The sequence below is a fragment of the Eptesicus fuscus genome, chromosome 2 (genome assembly GCF_027574615.1).
Source record: "Eptesicus fuscus isolate TK198812 chromosome 2, DD_ASM_mEF_20220401, whole genome shotgun sequence".
Lineage (NCBI taxonomy): Eukaryota > Metazoa > Chordata > Mammalia > Chiroptera > Vespertilionidae > Eptesicus > Eptesicus fuscus.
In genome coordinates this window covers 88,594,466-88,612,801 of record NC_072474.1, presented here as the reverse complement: position 1 = coordinate 88,612,801, position 18,336 = coordinate 88,594,466, and the positions used below count along the sequence as shown (strand labels likewise).

At 36.4% G+C, this 18,336-nt stretch overlaps 1 protein-coding gene across 3 annotated transcripts in view; it reads right to left on the bottom strand.

The window, feature by feature from the left end:
* Window positions 1-18,336, bottom strand: part of GABRA4 (gamma-aminobutyric acid type A receptor subunit alpha4) — a 67,307-nt gene that overhangs the window by 34,579 nt on the left and 14,392 nt on the right. For 2 of the 3 annotated variants that reach the window (XM_054723790.1, XM_008140275.3), the window contains exons 3-8: window positions 17,615-17,682; window positions 15,845-16,065; window positions 15,597-15,679; window positions 12,954-13,097; window positions 11,323-11,475; window positions 3,494-3,753 (exon numbers count right to left, since the gene is read on the bottom strand). In XM_054723790.1, coding sequence (XP_054579765.1) covers window positions 3,494-3,753; window positions 11,323-11,475; window positions 12,954-13,097; window positions 15,597-15,679; window positions 15,845-16,065; window positions 17,615-17,682 — 929 coding nt within the window. The remainder of the gene's footprint in view (window positions 1-3,493; window positions 3,754-11,322; window positions 11,476-12,953; window positions 13,098-15,596; window positions 15,680-15,844; window positions 16,066-17,614; window positions 17,683-18,336) is intronic. The other variant, XM_054723795.1, reaches the window with a different exon arrangement.

Genomic DNA, 18,336 nt, shown 5'->3' with positions numbered 1-18,336 from the left:
ACACAGACATTCTCCAAGTAAACTGCTGTGGAGATCTAAGTCATGACACGTATACAGTACACTTGTAGAGGACATAAAGCATACGATGTATATTTTAACTACATTTATTGTAAAATGTCTTCTCAACTTTTAAATGCTAAGACTCTATGCCCTTCACAAATTTCATCTTCTTGATCTTGAGTATGCCATTTGCACATAGCACGTGACCCAATGCTGTCAACAGGAGTTGCTGAAATCAGAGTAGACCTGGCCAATTGGATGTGCTCAGCCAAGAATTTACCAGCAGTGACATTACTATAGTCAAGACATACATTTCAAGCAGCAAATAAAATATTATTGGTTTTGTTCCCACTTTTGGAAATTCTGAAGAATAGATTTATTCTGATTAAGTGGCACTTTTAAGTATTTATAATATTCTACTCTAATACTAATACAAGGAGTCTCATCACTTTGCAAAAATAAAAAAAGAACTATAGCAATTCACTATAAACAGAAAAAGATTATGTATGTAAAATGTTTGTACATTCAGAATCTTTGGAAATGAGCAACTACTGGTCAAGAGGGAGTTAATAGCTGTATGGGAGAGTCAGTATACTTTATAATTTCAACATTACTAGAAATCTTAAGTAGAAATATGTTGATCTAAAATTTAAAATTAACCACTAGTGATATAAAACTATGACATATAGCTTCCAAAGTACATGAGAAACAAAAGAATATGAAAATTTTAGCAATAAAAATACATTACAGAACTTAATATCAAGAAATAATGTTTTAAAATATTATAACCAGACCAAATATAATTAGAAGCTAAAGGCATTATATAGGGGGAAAAGTTATTTTATGATTAAATGCATAGACTAATATAGAAATGGAGCAGTTATAAATCTTTACATGTTGAGTGTCATGTATCAAAGTGTATAAAACAAAAATAGTTAAAATACAAAACAAATGTAAATAATCATAATATTAGTAAGAGGATTTTTTATATCATTTTTGGTATTTGAATGATTAAGAAGAGGTGCTAATTAAGAGGGTGATATAATGATGTTTTAAGTAAAACTGATTTAATAACTAAAATTAACTCCTTTCAAATTGCCATTAAACATTTATAAACTTTCAGCATAACTCAGGGTGTAACAAAAATATCAATAACATTCAAATCTATACAGGTAACATCTTTGAGCTAAAAATAAACAGTGGAGCTAAATAAACAAACATAATCACTTTTGGAAACTTAAATATTTTCTTCCCAATAATTCTTAGCTTATAGAGAAAACCAGTAACATAATTGAAGAATATTTCTCAAATAATTATGATAATATAGAAAGTTATGAGTACAGTCAAAACTATATGCAAAGGAAATCTCATTGTAATAAGGAAAACTTTATTATTAAATAAAAAGCCATGGAAATAAGTAAGAATTAAACTCAAGAAGCTAGGAAAAAAGAGTTAACAGAATTAACCTGAAGAAAAGTGGAATTAAAATAAATCATTCATTAAAAAACAGAAACAGTAAATTAAACAAATAAATATATCCAAGAATTGATATGTTTTAAAAAGGGTGGTCTCACTCATATGAGGGATATACTGATCAACATAATTTGATGAACAAGAATAGATCCAGAGACAAATGGCAGGGGGGGGGGGGTGGGCGTGAGAGAGTGAGTAATAAGAGGACTTGCATGCAAGCATATTAGCATAACCAATGGACATAGACACTGGGGCAGTGGGGGTTTTCCCAGGGTGGGAATGACGGCGGGGGGAGGGGGAGCGGGAAGGAGACATATGTAGAACTTTAGACAATAAATAAATAAATAAATAAATAAATAAATAAATAAATAAATAAGGAACAGTAAATAGAATTATTCTACCGAGGTTTCAACACAACAAAGGAAAGCAAGTAAGAGTAAAAGGCAGAGAGGGCTACCTATGGGGAATGGGAAAGAGAATAATCAGGGTTTTTAACTAAAAATAGTATCCAAAATCTATTCTAATAATTTTGAAAATCTTGATGAAATGAATTTCTTTAGAGGAAACTGTAAATAACCTATCCAAACTGTCTCAATGGGATGGTAGTAATTTTCCTACCAGGTCACATGCCATTCTAGAAGAACCTGCACCCAGGGCCTTCTAGGAGCCGAGTTATAAACTGTAGGACCCAACAGTTAATCCCTGCCAGGGTGAACACCAAACCTAATTTGTTAAACTGCCGTCTTCCCTTGGAGGACTTACTTCCTGATCACCTGTATGCTGAAGGAAATCCCCTCCTCCTCATACTACCCCGGAACTCCTTTCAGACCGTCTCAGCACTACTATCATCTAACACTCTAAGTGCTTTATTGTTTATCATTTTAAAATATCATGTCTCCTTTTCTTTGTCTTACATACTTAAATGTAAACTCTGTGTAGGATATTCTATTGGGGGTGGGGAGTGTATATTTTTTGATCCTCAGACCATAAACAGGGTCTGGCACATCATTGGCATTAAATGTATATTTTTTAAATGAATGGGGGGGGGGGGGGGAAAGAATGAATAAGTAAGAGAATGAGTTATTACCTACAAAGAATAAAGTTGATGACTTATATACATTTGGATTTGGGCACGTACAAACAAAAGGAGTTTTAGACTATCATTTGTGGCAACTACAATAAAGCTGTGTATCAATGACCACAGATACTTTGCTGATTCAAGAAAGAAGCTGAATGAGTGAGAGTGAAAGAGAGAGAGCGGAACATCCCGGGAGGAGGGGGGGTGAGGGTGAAGAGGGAAGGGAAGGAGAGGCGGGGGGGGGGGGAGGGGGGGGGAAGGGCTTTCTGTTTGCTTTTATTTTCATGAGGATCCTGCTATTTGTACAACTGGAGTCCATAAGGAAAATGTCACTTTAAGTTTTTTTTGTTTTTAATCACAGAATCACTTGAGTGTCCAGTGTGAATTACAGTAGCTCTTGTTTGGTTTCCACATCCTTTTGGCTCTGTGCCTTTACAATAAGATTTCTCAATCTTCAACGTACATCAACTACAACTCTAGGTTTTATTTTCTTAGGTAATACAAGGGCACAGGCCCTTCCCAGCCCTATGGGATAGTTCTAACATGTTCGGAACCGCGGCTTGACTCTGTTCAATGAACTCTGTTCAAAACACATTTCCAACCCACTCAAAGATAAGCACAGGTTCCTCTGAGTAATATACACAAGATGTCGCCCCTTTCTCTGAAAAACCTTTAATGTTGAAAAGAACTTTCAAACAACCAGCGCCACCTGGCTCTTCCGAAGCTATTTAATTTTTAAGTCATTAATCACAATTATAACATTTAAATTTATAATTATCCCTTGATATTTTCCTGGATTTTTAAATGTCTTACCAATTGCCATTGTTATTTCAAGTTTTCATCCCCACCCATCCCTCCACCTCCCCTCCATCCCTCCCATCCAGCAATGTAAATTTAACCAAGAAACTCAAATCTCAAGTTGAAGGAAATTGAGTCAAATACCTGCAGGGGTGCTTCAGGGTGCATTGCTCTCAGCAAAGGAGCAGTTGTCATTTCCTGGAGAGCTCTCGATGTCTTCTTTTTGGCTTTTTCTATTTGAATATTGGTAAAATAATTGACAGCAGCAAACTCGATAAGGGCGGAAAATACAAAAGCAAAGCAGACAGCTATGAACCAATCCATGGCAGTAGCATAGGACACTTTGGGCAAAGAATGCCGTGCACTGATGCTCAGTGTGGTCATGGTGAGGACTGTGGTTATTCCTTGAAAGCAAAAGAGCAAAGAGACAAAATACTTCACCATTACTTCTATGCAAAAACAAACAAAACAAAAACCTAGTGATCTGGTGGGTGGGGTGGATGGTGGGTAACAAACTTTATAATTCAATCAGATCATCTTTGATGGAAGTGACTAATCCTAGTGGTTCAATGGAATTAGAATGGGCTTTTCCATTGTTGGCTCAGTGTGACTTTGATTAAGTTATGAAAAGTCACTTGATACTTACCTATTGGGTTTGCCATATTGATTAAAAGTATATAAGGCACCCAGTGTAATATTGTATCTGAGCCAACATGCCTGAGAAACTCCACACACACACCTACGAGGAAGTGCTACTCATTGAAGCACTGATTCTCAACCAGGAGTAGCAAATTGGTAGCATGGAATATTGAGGCATTTTCTGGGGTAGGCATGGTCCACTGCTATTGAGACTCACTACCAGAAAAACACAAATTGTAGATCCTTATAATATTTAAAACTGAATATTACCTATTGAATTAAAATAATAAATTTACTAGTTGTGAAAGACAATTTATATAAAACAATAGATGTATATTCCTGACAAAATAGACTTATAGAACATTTTGGTATTAAAAATATTAGACATCTACTACCCACCAATTTATTGGTGGGAGGAAAATATTTGCAACAAGAATAGAGGTACTTCCCTTCCATCAGTAGGCTCCTAAAGCAAATCACCCCCAGGAGAGCCTTTTCCTCAGTATGGAAAAAGGTTAGTCCCTATTCTCAATGGAAAAATTCCACTTGCCACTGGAACTACAGAGAAATGAATTATTTAAGGATGTGAATATTTGTACAGTTGTCCCTTTCTTTATCATTGTCTATCTTTATACCTAACCTATATTATCTAGTTAAGCTTGGAAATTTCTCTGGGGACTTACTAAACCCATTCTATTTATTGTGTACAATTGCTCCTTAATTGACATGCCTAGTTGTTTTGGGATGATGATAATGATGACAACGATGATGATGACAGAGGCATCTAAACTATATATTCCAATCCATTCCTATCCTTGCAGAGAGCCAAACTATATATGTTAAATTGAAGAGATTATGAGCCTCATACAACAATAAGGGAATAATAGTATTTTTATTTGGGGAGAAATTATCTTGTCTTCTCAGATCAGCATTTAATTATATCTGCCTTGTATTGTTTCTTAGTTGTTCCAACTTTATTGGATGTAGCCTCTGTGAGAGCGAACGTGTCTAATATTGCTCCAGGATTTATCATATTACATAGTGCCAAGCACATGATAAATGCACAGTAAATAAAAACTCATTTTTTTTCAGCTCCTCACCAATCCATTTTCTCTCCAGTCCCTTCTGAATTGTCAATGTTTAAGAACATGAAAAATTAGAGCACTGTGCAGTATATGAACTATAGATCTTAAAACAATCCATAAACTATACAGTGAATGGAATTGGAGAATTTGGTTGTATTCCCTTTTTAAAAACATTTTGTGATATTTTTAGCACTTTATTAGTATAAAATAGATTTTAAAATGTGTTTTTTGGTCAAACATAAATCTCTATGAAAATGCAGTATTATGAATTTACTGGACTTTGTTTCAGAAAAAGACCTTACGAAGTTAAGGCCTCCTTTTTAAATCTCAGAAAATTGGCATCATTTCCATGCTGGCTGGGAGATGCATTGAATAAATCCTAAATTAGCTTTGAAAAATTTTAGCTACAAAGTTTGAAGAAAAATTAGTTTTTCTTCTTATTCATAATACTTTAAGTTTAATGGCTCATTAAATGTTCTAGAAAATTCAACAACTTTCTTAGGTATATTTCCTCTAACATCATAGAAATTACGCTGAAAGCAGTAGGAAATAAAATATGAAGAGTACAGGAGAGGCCACGCGCCCCCGGGTCCAGGTGAGGCCATGTGTCCCTGGATCCGGGTGAGGCTGGGTCCTGGGTCCGAGTGAGGCCACGCGCCCCTGGATCCGGGTGAGGCCTCGCACACCTAGGTCCGGGTGAGGCCACGCTCCCCTGGGTCTTGGAGAGGCCACGCGCCCCTGGGTCTGGGTGAGGCCACGTGCCCCTGAGTCCGGGTGAAGCCGTGCCCCTGGGTCCGGCCGAGACCAAACCAGAGGGAGTCGGACCTCCGTTACCACCATTTGTCCACCATCCAGAGCTGAGGGGTCAGTGCTGACATGTACACATAAGGAACTGGTGGACATTGAAATTGGGTCTCTAAAGAACTGTTGGTCCAGAAAGAAACTCACTACAGACTGATTCATTTGCCTGTCAGCATAACTATTATTGCTCGTCTCACATTCAGTTCTTATAAGTATATCTCTAGTGACACATGATCTCGCTCATCTAGGGGAAATGATGAACAACATAGACTGATGAACAAGAACAGAACCAGAAACAAGGAGGCATCGATCGGACTATCGGGCCTCAGAGGGAGGATAGGGGAGGTTGGGGGGAGGGGGGAGAGATCAACCAAAGGACTTGTGTGCATGCATATGAGCCTATCCAACGGTTAAGTTCAACAGGGGGTTGGGGCATCCGTGGGGAGGGGTGTGGGATGGGAATGGGAAGATGAGGACAAATATGTGACACCTTAATCAATAAAGAAATTTAAAAAAAAATATGAAGAGTACAGCTTAATAAGAATACTACCCAGAACTCATAAAATTCTACAGAGATCATAATGTAACAACAACAACAAAATACCCTAAACAATAAAATCAAATATAAGCAACTTAGAATTCCTCATGTTGCTTTGAACATTTTTTTTTGGGGGGGGGGGCGGGGGGATAAAACAATTTATCCTGAGGACCCAAAGTAGTGCTCTTCCTCTTCTCCTGCTGCCGTAGGAAGAAATTACCTTATTAATGTTGAGCAAGCCAAATACTAATGCAATTATTGAGCCATGAATCCAAAAATTACTTTCTGATTGTTAAGGGGTAAATCATCAAGTTCATGATGTAGATGATACTATGGCCATCAGTACAAAAAAAAAAAAATGTTGGATATGTGGCCACTTTCTAATTCTATTTCATTATTTCAAGTCAACTTGATTTTAAAGTTTGTGGAGGAGCCCTCCAAATAATGGTTCATATTATATGACTGGTGGTAAAATTAGGATAGTAGTTGGCATAAACAATTGAATATTTGAAGTGTCCATCTCTTTAGATTTTAAAAAGTGCTCTCTGCCAGAAGTTCAAATTTAAAGAACTCCTGGCATGGCAGGGATGTGCTTCTCCCACCTGCTTTAGGTGAAGCATTTGGTTAAATAAACACCAACAGAATATGAAACAGAAGCCAACCCTTCAGATCAGAAGCCATGCTTTTGCTGTATCTAGAAAGACAGCGCATCTGTTTCAATGGCTTAGCTGGCATTTACCCTTGAAAACATTTCAATAAATGATAGAATATTTTTGACACATTCAAGTATGGATGCCAGTCCCTGTTTTTAGAATGCTGAATATGCACTGCATTGGCTGGTCCAGGAGCTGGGAGAAGACGTGTACGAGTAGGCTAAGGCTATACACAAGAGCAAAATTCTGGCAGCTCACTCCTAGAAAAATGAACTGGTAATGACTTAGATATGCCAGTTGGCATTTATCCAGGCTTAATGTTTTACTATACTGGAATAATTAGAAAACTTAAAGGCATACAACTTTGGAGATAGAAGGCCTTTGAAGAGATTTAGCTCACTCTACTTCTCATATTTACACGGATTGGTTTTATTTGCGTGTTGTTGTTGTTTTGTTGTTGTTGTTATTGTTTTTGAATATCTCTAATGAATACCTGACCCAGCAAATTTTCTTCTTGAGCAAAAAGGAAAATAAGGGAAGATAAATACAAGCCCAGAATTTTTTTCCTAACTCTCAAATGAAATAGATTGCTAATGCCCCCCAAATACTTAAAACTTAACTTTCTTAGAAAAATACCATCCCAGAGCCTCCCTGAATAGTCTAATTATTACCATTTTGACATATCTTAGGTTTTTGAAGACATACTTGTTGGGCATAATTTAGCTGGTCAATCAAAACCAAAAAATATCTTGGCACATGAGCACAAGACAGAGGCAAATGTCACATATTAAATTGAAAAGGCTACCCACAAAGTATTTTCAGCTCATATCCATACAATCTCCACTCAGCAGCTCTGGAATTTTCCACAAGTCCCCATGATAGTTCCTGAAATATTAATATTATTTTTACTAGGAGAAGTTAAGCAACTGATCTGGTGCTCAGCTTCACATACCCACTGTAAAGGCAGAATGTCAGAGTAGAAATGGCAGAGTTTCCAAAATTAGAGAGATATTGTCTTGGGTCCATCACTTTTAAGTAGGTGACTTCATACAAGTTTCTTCATTGCTCTGAGTCATTTTTATTATTCATAAATATTAATAAAGCCTACTCACTGAGTTATTATAAAGATGAAATAAGATGTCCCCATCAGTATATGGCAAATCTTATAATCATTATTAATAGAATTACCATTATCTTTACTGTATGTTAATTAATTTCCTTACAGGATCTTCTCTGGAGAGGAAGTGTTGGGTGGGTGCAGCTGTGAACAATGCTATCACTCCCCACCGCACTGAATGTTTTTATTACTTGGGGATATACTGGACAGAATAGTGGCTACCAGTTTGTAGCCAACCAAGAAAGCGTTCAAAACCTATCAAACAATAACAATGAAATACAGAGGACATTCACATTGTAGTATCAAGGAGTGATTCTCAAATGAGGTAGGTGGCAGCATGGTTGCCATAATAATAAATTATACTCAAATAATATTTACTGTCAGGTAGGCATTGTTCCAAGTGCTTTATCTAAATTAACTCATTTAATCCACATGGCAGCCCTCAGGATTTCATCCTGTTTTGACACATGAGGAAACAGGCAGAAGTAACTCATGGAAGGTTCACAGCTAATACATGGTAGACCGTGGGTTAGAACCTAGGCTTCTGGATCCAGAGAGTCTGCCCTATGACACCATGACCTCTTCATCAGAAGCACCAACAATGGGTCCGTCTTTTCTGTTCTAGAAGTTCTTTAGGACAATAAAAAATGAAAATAATATGTGCACAAGTGATTTTATTTTCAATGATGATAGTTCCTGAAATATTAATATTATTTATACTAGGATAAGTTAAGGGACTGATACGGTGATCAGCTTCACATACTTCCTACCAGGTCAAGCTGCCTCTCTGGTTAGTGTGAGCACTAAATGAAATAAATGAGATAACTTAGCAGAGTGCCTGTAAATTCACAATAGAACGATGTTTTCTTTAAAAACAATTAAAAGTCAAGGAAATCAAGTCAGAACAAAATTAACCTCCCCTACATAAGAGAAGTATGGGAGAGAGTAACTAAGATGTTCTAAGGGCTCCATACACCCTGTATGTAATGAGCATTGCATGTAAATCTAAATTCTCATTAGTCTGTGAAGAAGAGATATATTGTCACAATTTTATGGGTGGAGAAAATAAGTGGCAGATTACAGTTTGGACTACTATTGTAGTCCAAAACTTAGATTTGTTGCTTTCTTTCTTCCACACCTATTTTTTTTACTTTTTTTTCTTATTTTTCTGTATAGATTAAGGTCTTACATATGTGTCCTTATCCTCCTATTGTCCATTGGTTATAAGCATAACCAATGGAAACAGACACCACTCATGCCCTCACCTCCATGGTGTCTGTGTCCATTGGTTATGCTTATATGCATGCATACAAGTCCTTTGGTTGATCTCTCCCCCTGACCCCCACCCTCTCCTTCCCTCCCTCTGAGGTTTGACTGTCTGATCGATGCTTCTCTGTCTCTGGATCTGTTTTTGTTCATCAGTTTATGTTGTTCATTATATTCCATAAATGAGTGAGATCATGTGATATTTATCTTTCTCTGACTGCCTTATTTCGCTTAGCATAATGCTCCACACCTATTTTTAATAGTTAAAATGTATTCAACGCTTGCAATGTGTGGTTATTCTTTAACTAGAGGCCCAGTGCATGATTGAATCATGCACATTTAGGGGGGGAGCTGGGTGCCTGTCCGCTCAGCGGACAGGCACCCACCTCCCACGCTTTTGCTTTTGATCGCTGGTGCACCAGGCCTTTCAGAAGCGGCAGAGGCTTCTGAAAGGCCTGGTGCCTGAGCGGACAGTCACCCAACTCCCCCGCTTTTGATGGTCTGCGGTGGGACGTGAGCTCCCCCTTCTATGCCGCAGCATAGCCGTGGCGCAGACGCTGAGTTTGAGCCACCGCTGGCGACGCAAGCTCAGCGTCCCACCGGTCCAATCAGCCACCCTAGCCACCCCGAGTCCCGCCCCCCCGCGCCTCCTAGCCAATTGCGGGCATAGTGAAGGTACAGTCAATTTGCATATTTGTCTATTATTTGGTAGGATTCTCACAACTCTATGTATTTTGTGCTATTATACATGCTCACTGCCTTCCTAAGGTTATGCCCTGGCCCCTAACAACCCTTCTGGGAGTTTCCCCAGTAAGATTTCAATGCCTTTTCTAAGATTAAAGGTGTGTGGGTGGGTGGGGGGTGCCTATGGAAAACCCCCACAGTCAAGTCCACTGAAGAAACTATGACACCTCATCATTTGTTTTCTACAAGGATGGGGAAGTGGGGTGAAAAGCTCCCAGACACCTCCCTAGCTCCATCTCACCAGCATCCCTTCAGCTCTCAGTGATAAAGGCTATTACACTAGGGCTTTGACTCTACCAAGTAGAAAAGGCAGGGGGAGATTGGTATCTCTTGTGAGAACTGTTCCTCCATTCCAGAGAAATTCTGATTTTTTTTCCTTCTAATATCACTACTGAATGAAGCTTCCACTACTCACAACCAACAGAAAAATAATGAAGAAATATATTCAATCAGGTAAATATCATAACTAATTTTATTTAAAAGCATGGCTGATATATAAAAGATTTATTTAACAGCTATAAAATTTAAAACTGCGATGTTCTGGACTTCATATAGTTTAGAATATAATATATAAAAGCTACCTTAAAAACAAATATGTTGTGTTTTAAAAAAATGTAGATCGATAACAATGAGCTAATAAGCTAAGCATATAATACCTTCCAACTCAATGCATTTAAACCATTTGCATTTTGTTCCTCTTCATTAAAAGGCAAATGATTCTAGACTTTCATATTCATTCAGGCATGCCTTTTGTTTTATTTTAAGCTCCCAGTGCATTTCATTTTAACACCTATATATAATTTTAATTCAATTACATAGCATTAGGCTAGGAGCCCAAGAATACCACCAAAAGTGAAACTATATCCAGATTCACACTCTTCACTTGCCTGCTCTCAATAAGGAAAAACTGATGGACCCCAAAGAAAGGGATGAACTGCCTATATCCCCTCAAGCTTTATTACTTTGTATTGGCTAGATAAGAAATGAAAGCTTATATGATTCTTTACTCAGCACAGTCTGATATATTACTGTTTAATATTTTCTTAGAAATTATATCTAAAAGCTATTCCCATGAAATCATAAGCAAATATAATATGAATAAAAATACACAAGAAATGAATTTCAATTACCAAATACAGTCCTCGCTGGAACGGATTCCTTATTTATCCAGAATGAAACTTGTGAAAGAATCACTGTCATAATACATGGAATGTACGTCTGAATCATAAAATAACCCATCTTCCGTCTGAGATGGAAGTATACCGTCATAACAACATATTCACCTACAAATAAAACATAACAAAAAAGTATTATTGGTCCTGCAGCTATTCAATGGCTTCCAAACCATATTTCAGACTAACAAAAAGCATTCTAGGCAAAAAAAGAAAAGAAAAGATCTGCTGTGCACAGCAAACAAACGTGGAGAAATATGCAGTTCCTAACTGGGGGGAAAATGACATTGTATATCATTACGTAGAAAAGCAGTTTTGTTCTACACAGTGATTAAGCAATTTAAGAAAGTAAGCTATAACTTTAAAAAAAATTCTTATAGTGCTTTCTATTTTAAAGGTCTAGTACTATGAAAGCAATTAGATTTCATTTCCATCACCTTTTGAGAGAAAATTTAGACCTAACTTTAAATCACTGGAAAATGAAAATACATGCACCTAAACCTTAAATTTAAAAATAATTAAAATACACAGATAAACATTTTATATATACATACTAGTATGCTGTCTTATTGCCCTAGTTTTCGGAAAGAGCTGTATTTCTCAATGTTATACATGTAAAAAGAGACATAGATAACACAGAGCCATATATAACATTCCCAAGAGCTATATTCTCAATGTTATACATATGTATACATATATGTAAAAAGAGACATAGATAACATAGAGCCATACATAACATTCCCAAGTCCAGGAATATTTTATTGACATTTAGACAAAACTCTAAAAAGCTAATAAGGAAAACAAACCATAAGATTTCTTGAGTTGATAAATTTTTAATGTTACATCTAAAAGGAACATATTAAGAGAGATTTAGGAGTCAGTAGCCTCATTCTCAAACTGTGAAACCGATGATTCATAATCCTCAAATCTCACTTGTTTTCAATTCCACTTGCAGGCTATAAAATAAATGTTTTCAAAAATACCTTTTCCTGGCACTAGTTTTAGAACAAGCAATAATCAGGCAGTTTTTCCCATTAAATATAAAGACTAAATCCTATGATTCTTTCCATTCACATTTTAAAAGCAAATACAGACCAAGAATCACCAATAATAATCATCCATCTATCCATGTGACAGCTTTAACATATACCCTCAATGTATTTTGTAACTACGCTTTATATTTTGCTTTTACATTGGTAAAGAGAAGGAAAGCAGCACCACAAAATTGGGCATGATAAAAAAGATTTTGGGAAAGCATCAATAAAACAGGAAAAACCAGTGTCCAAAAATCAGTGGTCAGGTTTCCTATCTCAAAATTCTGTTGAAAATAATGTTAATATAATTGATTACTGAATTTTGTTTCTGAATAAGAAAACCAACTCACATCTCAATAACTCAGAATTTATTTTAAACTAAAATTATAAATATAAATTTAAAAACTCTGAACTATGATTTATGCATCAACTCTATTCCTAGAATATTTTTGTTGTCCCCCCCAAAAAAAAACAACAAACAAAACACTAGATATTTCCATTAAAAAGCTAGGACAAAACTCAATTGCTATTAACTTAAATCATTAAACATCTCACCCGTAATGGATTTGATGGTTTCACTTGATACGGTTTGCCCAATCAAGTCATATTGAACTAAGCTGGAAGATTCCTTTGGGACTTCTACTGATTTCTCGGGACCTTTTGTCCAGGTATAAATCATCTCACTCTTCGGGTAAGCATCTGAATAAGAGCACAGAATGTGATTAGAGTCCGTACTCCTTTCTCCTCAGCACTGATTGATGGTAAACACTTGTTCAAGAAAGATGGAATAAATGAAAACAATAGTCATTATGGCTTACTTAAACATGTTTAAGATTTAGAACACTGTAGATATTAAATAAACAGCTTTTGCATATTTATTTTATGCCAAAGAAACTGAAGGAGGAGAGACTAAAACTAAAGCAACTATAATGCTATATCTGCATCAGTGCACTTGGATATGTTTCCCTACTAATAAGCAGTTGAAAAGCAGAAATAATAAACCCCCCAAAAAGCAGTCAAATTGCTACTTCTTTCCATTCCAATTCACTTCCAGTGCTTGACCAATATTAACTCCTCTGTCCTAATCCAACTCTGCCAATTAGATACGTATGAAAGGCTGCCTGTAATAATACAACAAAGACAAAATAAACCCTACTGTTGGGAGAGCTCTCCAGGAGGCACCTATTCCAGACTCTGCCTTTGGGCAATACCCATGCTGTCTGGCTATGCGGTTTGTAAAGCTCTTCAGGGAATATAATTACACAACCAGTTCCACTACCTTTAAACTCTTACAATCAGGACATTTTCCCTTCCATCTTCAACAAATCCCTCCCAGCAGCAATTTAAGCCCATTTTCTATTATTCGATGTTCAATGTAAATGGAGACCAGCTGCTTGCTTACCAGTCTGCCCAGAACAGATAGCCTGGCACACACACACAAGTAAGTTCAAAAGAACCAAGATAAATTGTGTACTTCCCTCCACAAACCTTCCTAAAATGGCTAGAGCACAGTAGGTCCTCGGTGGGATTGTTTAATTCTACAAAAGGAGTTGATACCTAGGGAAACTATCTTTAAAATTGACTTTGCAAAACAAACTATGAGGCTTGTGCTGTCATTTAGCGGTATATAGTCATGTCTCAACATTGATCTCCTGGAGTGTATCCAAATACTATGTTCCTGCCCCTGATATTTTAAATCAGGTAGCCTTCTCTGGGCTAGCCTATCTTGCTAGACTAATCTTTTTCTTAATGATTTAATATTTGAGGCCAGGTTGAAGGTGTGTGTGTGTGGGGGGGGGGGTTTGCATGAAATGGGTGAAGGTAATCAAAAGCTGTATCTCTCTTTTTAATTCCAAATCTGAAAAAATCAACTTCCAAGGAGTAATTTCTTTATTTTGCGCATGCCTTTATTGATTACCAACTAGGTTCAAGTCACTCTGTAGAGTACTCTCTATGAGAACAGGAGGGGGATGGGGGAGTAGGGTGGTGGAATTGGGTGGGAAAGATAAAACCCTAGATAAGAACTATCTGGGTGAAATATAAATTATCACAGCTCAAATGAATTTTAATTCTGGCCCCAGTTAGATCACCTCATCTGTCTAAGTATTTTTCTGTTTTTATCTTCTCTCATTGAGTCACTGGGCAGGGAGCAAGCGAGTCTCTTTAGCTTCAAGTTCACCCACTGACTATTGTGCTTACCAGAGGTTATAAAAAGAATGGTGACTGCTGATTCTCATTAAGTTAAGCAATGAGCAATGATACAGCAGGCAAGTTTCACAATCAGTGCGACTGAGAATCTGAAGCAATAGTAAAAACCAGCATCTATTTTTGGCAAATTCTGATTAAATCAAATATTCGAGGCAGACGTTAGAAGAGGCAATCAAATTTTGCTACCATTTCAGAGACAGGAACTTAGGGGGAAAGAATCCTATATTCTTTCCTATTCTTCCTCTTGCTTTCACTTCCACAATATATCCCAAATCCATCTATCTCACACCTTTTCCTCTAGTACCATCTGATTCTAAGCCATCTCAATCTTTGATTATACTAAAACAACAGCCTCCAAATCTTCTCTGCTTTTACTCTCTGGCCTCTCTACAATCCATTCTCCATAGAAAAGCTAAAGTGAAATTGTGAAATGTTAGTCAAAGAATGCCACATCCCTTTGTTAAACCCTCCAAAGGCACTATATTACTGACCTCCTGCTATGCTTTTTGTCATGCTTCAGCCACTTTGAAACTAACAATGCTGCTTATATTATTCTAACCTATGTCATGTCAAAAAGCCCTGACCCATTTTTGGCCTTTTTCTTTCAAGTCTGCCATAAAGGACTCTGCTTGTAACAGAACAAAACAAAACAAACAAAATCATTTATAACTTGTTATGTTACACCACCAACATAAGGAGTTCAGAGGCCCTAAATTTCACACTGACCATTAATCTATTATATATGACACAGTCAGTCTACCTAGGATATCTGCAGAAATAAGGTTTTGGTTTTTCGGGGAAAGATGATTGTTTTGACTTCTTTACCTAAATATATTAGATAACAAACAAGTCTCCTAAAAGTCAAATTTTGTACAGTTGTTGTCATGGACAAAAATGTAAATATAGGATTATGTAAAACTATGCAAATATATAGCTATCAGCTTACATGAGATAACGATTAACTCTAACAACATTTTTATTATAACTTACAACTCCCAAATTTCAAAGGGCATGCATGACCATCCATGGGGAAATCCACCAATCTCATGGGACACTCCGCACTTATGGTGAGTCTATGATGGGAAAATATAATTAGAATCAATTTTTTCTCTAAAAATAAAATTATAGAATCCTAAAAGAACAGAAAGAAAGAAGGAAGAAAGGGAGGCAGACAGGCAGGAAGGGAAAGAATGAGGGAGAATAAAGATGAAAAGGGAATAAGGAAAAAAAATGATTACCTCATTGTGTATAAAATAGTGCCATTTCTCATAATTCTAAAAAGCTTATTTGGGGCTGTCATATTATGTGAGACAGATTTCTTTCCATTCCTGAAGAAAGTATCAGGAGTCCATACTTTTGTTACCATCATGTTGTTCAATCTCAAAATTTCAATGGGACCATCATATTTTAGTCTTTTGTCAATCCATGTCTGTCTGAAGAACACATCCATTGTGTATTCCTGTGACATATTCAAATCACAGATGATTACAAATAAATATACAAAAAATGAATTAAATTCTAGCCTCTTTCCCACTCATATAAAAGACTATCCAAATAAAAACTAAATTAATAGCAGCAGAAATTTCCTTAAATCAATGGAACAAAAAGATTCTCAACAATTAAAGCATGTTATACTAGTATCCATACATTTATTAGATAAATTACCATACATATTAATCATTCACAAATAATAACTATAGCTCTGGCTGGTGTGGCTCACTTGGTTGGGCATTATCCTGAAGGGTTGGGGGTTAATTCCCAGTCAGGGCACATACCCAGGTTGTGGGCTCCATCCCCAGTAGGAGGTGTGAAGGAGGCAACCTATCAATGTTCCACTCTTCCATCAATGAGTCTCTCTCTCCTTCTCCCTTCTCTTTCTCTAAAAAAATCAATAAAAATATTTTTTTAAAAATAATAATCTGTAATAATAAAAGTATAATATGCTAATTAGACCAGACAGCCAAACAACTTTCCGAACATCCTTCTGGATGAAGCTGGGGCTGTGAGGGCCGAGCCCCTTGCATGAATTTCATGCATTGGGCCTCTAGTAAATATAATAAAACTGCCAGCACCAGGTAATTATAGTTGTACTTTACTTTAGACCGGGTAGCAAAATTAGTGACTGTGTAACAAATATCATTGCACAATGAACCATAAAATTGTCAGGTTGTCTTTAAGACAAATTAAAATATATGAATAAATTTTATGCTCATAAAATTTATTAACCCTTTGTATGCCATAAGCATCTATAGATGCTTTAAAATCATTTTTTTCGTGAGAATTTTCAACTGAAAATGTTCAAGAACATCCAAATTGTGAGTAATATATTTATTTTTATACTATTCATTGCAAATTGATTTTTTAAATTAAATTCAAAATATCGTGGGATGTGGAGATGGTTTCCATTTTGGACATGTGGCAGTTAACTGGCTAAAATTAGTCCAGGAGCCCAGAGTCAAAAAAAAAAAGTTAAGTGGTCAAAGTTTTTGACCTTGAAACAAAACATATTTAATATTAGCACAATTGAATGGATGAATTCATCTTGACCAGTGCTTGGTGTTCTAAGTTCTTTAAACATGAGAGAAAGCAAGGGAGAGAAGGGGTGAGTAGGGATGGGGAATGAGCAATTGAGCCAACATGGAACACTAAATGCAATTAGGACTACAATATAAAGTTTCATACCAAAACTAATTGCAATCACTAATTTTCTCCTCTTCAATAATTTTCTAAGGGAAAAAAATACTACATACAAGGTTGTGTCATGGAGACCAGTAACAGGAAAGTTATTTTCTTTGTTGAGAATGACTCCAAGCCAAAAACTCCAATGTTAGAGCTAAAATGCAAATTCAATGTTTTACTTCTTATAAACTTCTGAGCCTAATTAGGCTGTTCTTTGACTTTCTAGCTCTAACTTTGTGTGATTGACAGCAAAATACATATTAATTGCCCTCTTTCCTGTTTCTTTTCTTCAAATCTCAAAAAGCACATTAAATTTTCTAACTACCTACCATTTCAACATCAGAAACAGGTCCAAAGCTGGTGACATATATGTCAGTTTTTACTTCTGTAACAGGACCTAGTGGGTATGAAGTAAATAAGTGTGAAGAAATAATTACCAATTTTACAGGCAAGGTAGGCTTTGATAATCAAAGAGTAAATATAGATATATCTCCTGTTTTTACAAACATCTTAAGTTTTCAGTGAGATAATGCATCTCTACAAAAAAATGTAGACAAAAGAAGAACAAAACCAGAAAGCAGTGTTTACTTACAGGCAAATAAAACAAATCAAAACCAAAAAATACCAATTACTTACCAGAAACTTGTTTCTTCAAAGATATATCACCCCCAGGCACCGTTAAGACAGGCAGTGCAGAGAACAAAAGCTTTAGTCTTTGTAATTTTTTTTATAGTCCATCATCTGATTGGCCTTTTAGTAAAGAAGTGAGCTTTTAAAAAGAGGGAACTTAGCCACAAGGAAAGGAGGAGAAAAAGCATAAACGTTGCAAGAAATGTACCTTCAGAGAGTTAAGAATACTGGTAAATGACAGGCACAAAAATAATTCATGTCACCTGTAACGATAGGCAGACCATCCACTGGCAATTGGGATCAAAGACAAGCTCTCCTGTAAGTCAGACCTATTCATGCTCTGCTACCTAAAAGCTGTGTGATCTTGGGCAAGTTCCTTATCCCCTCCATAGCAGCAACCATACATATAAGGCAAGATTGT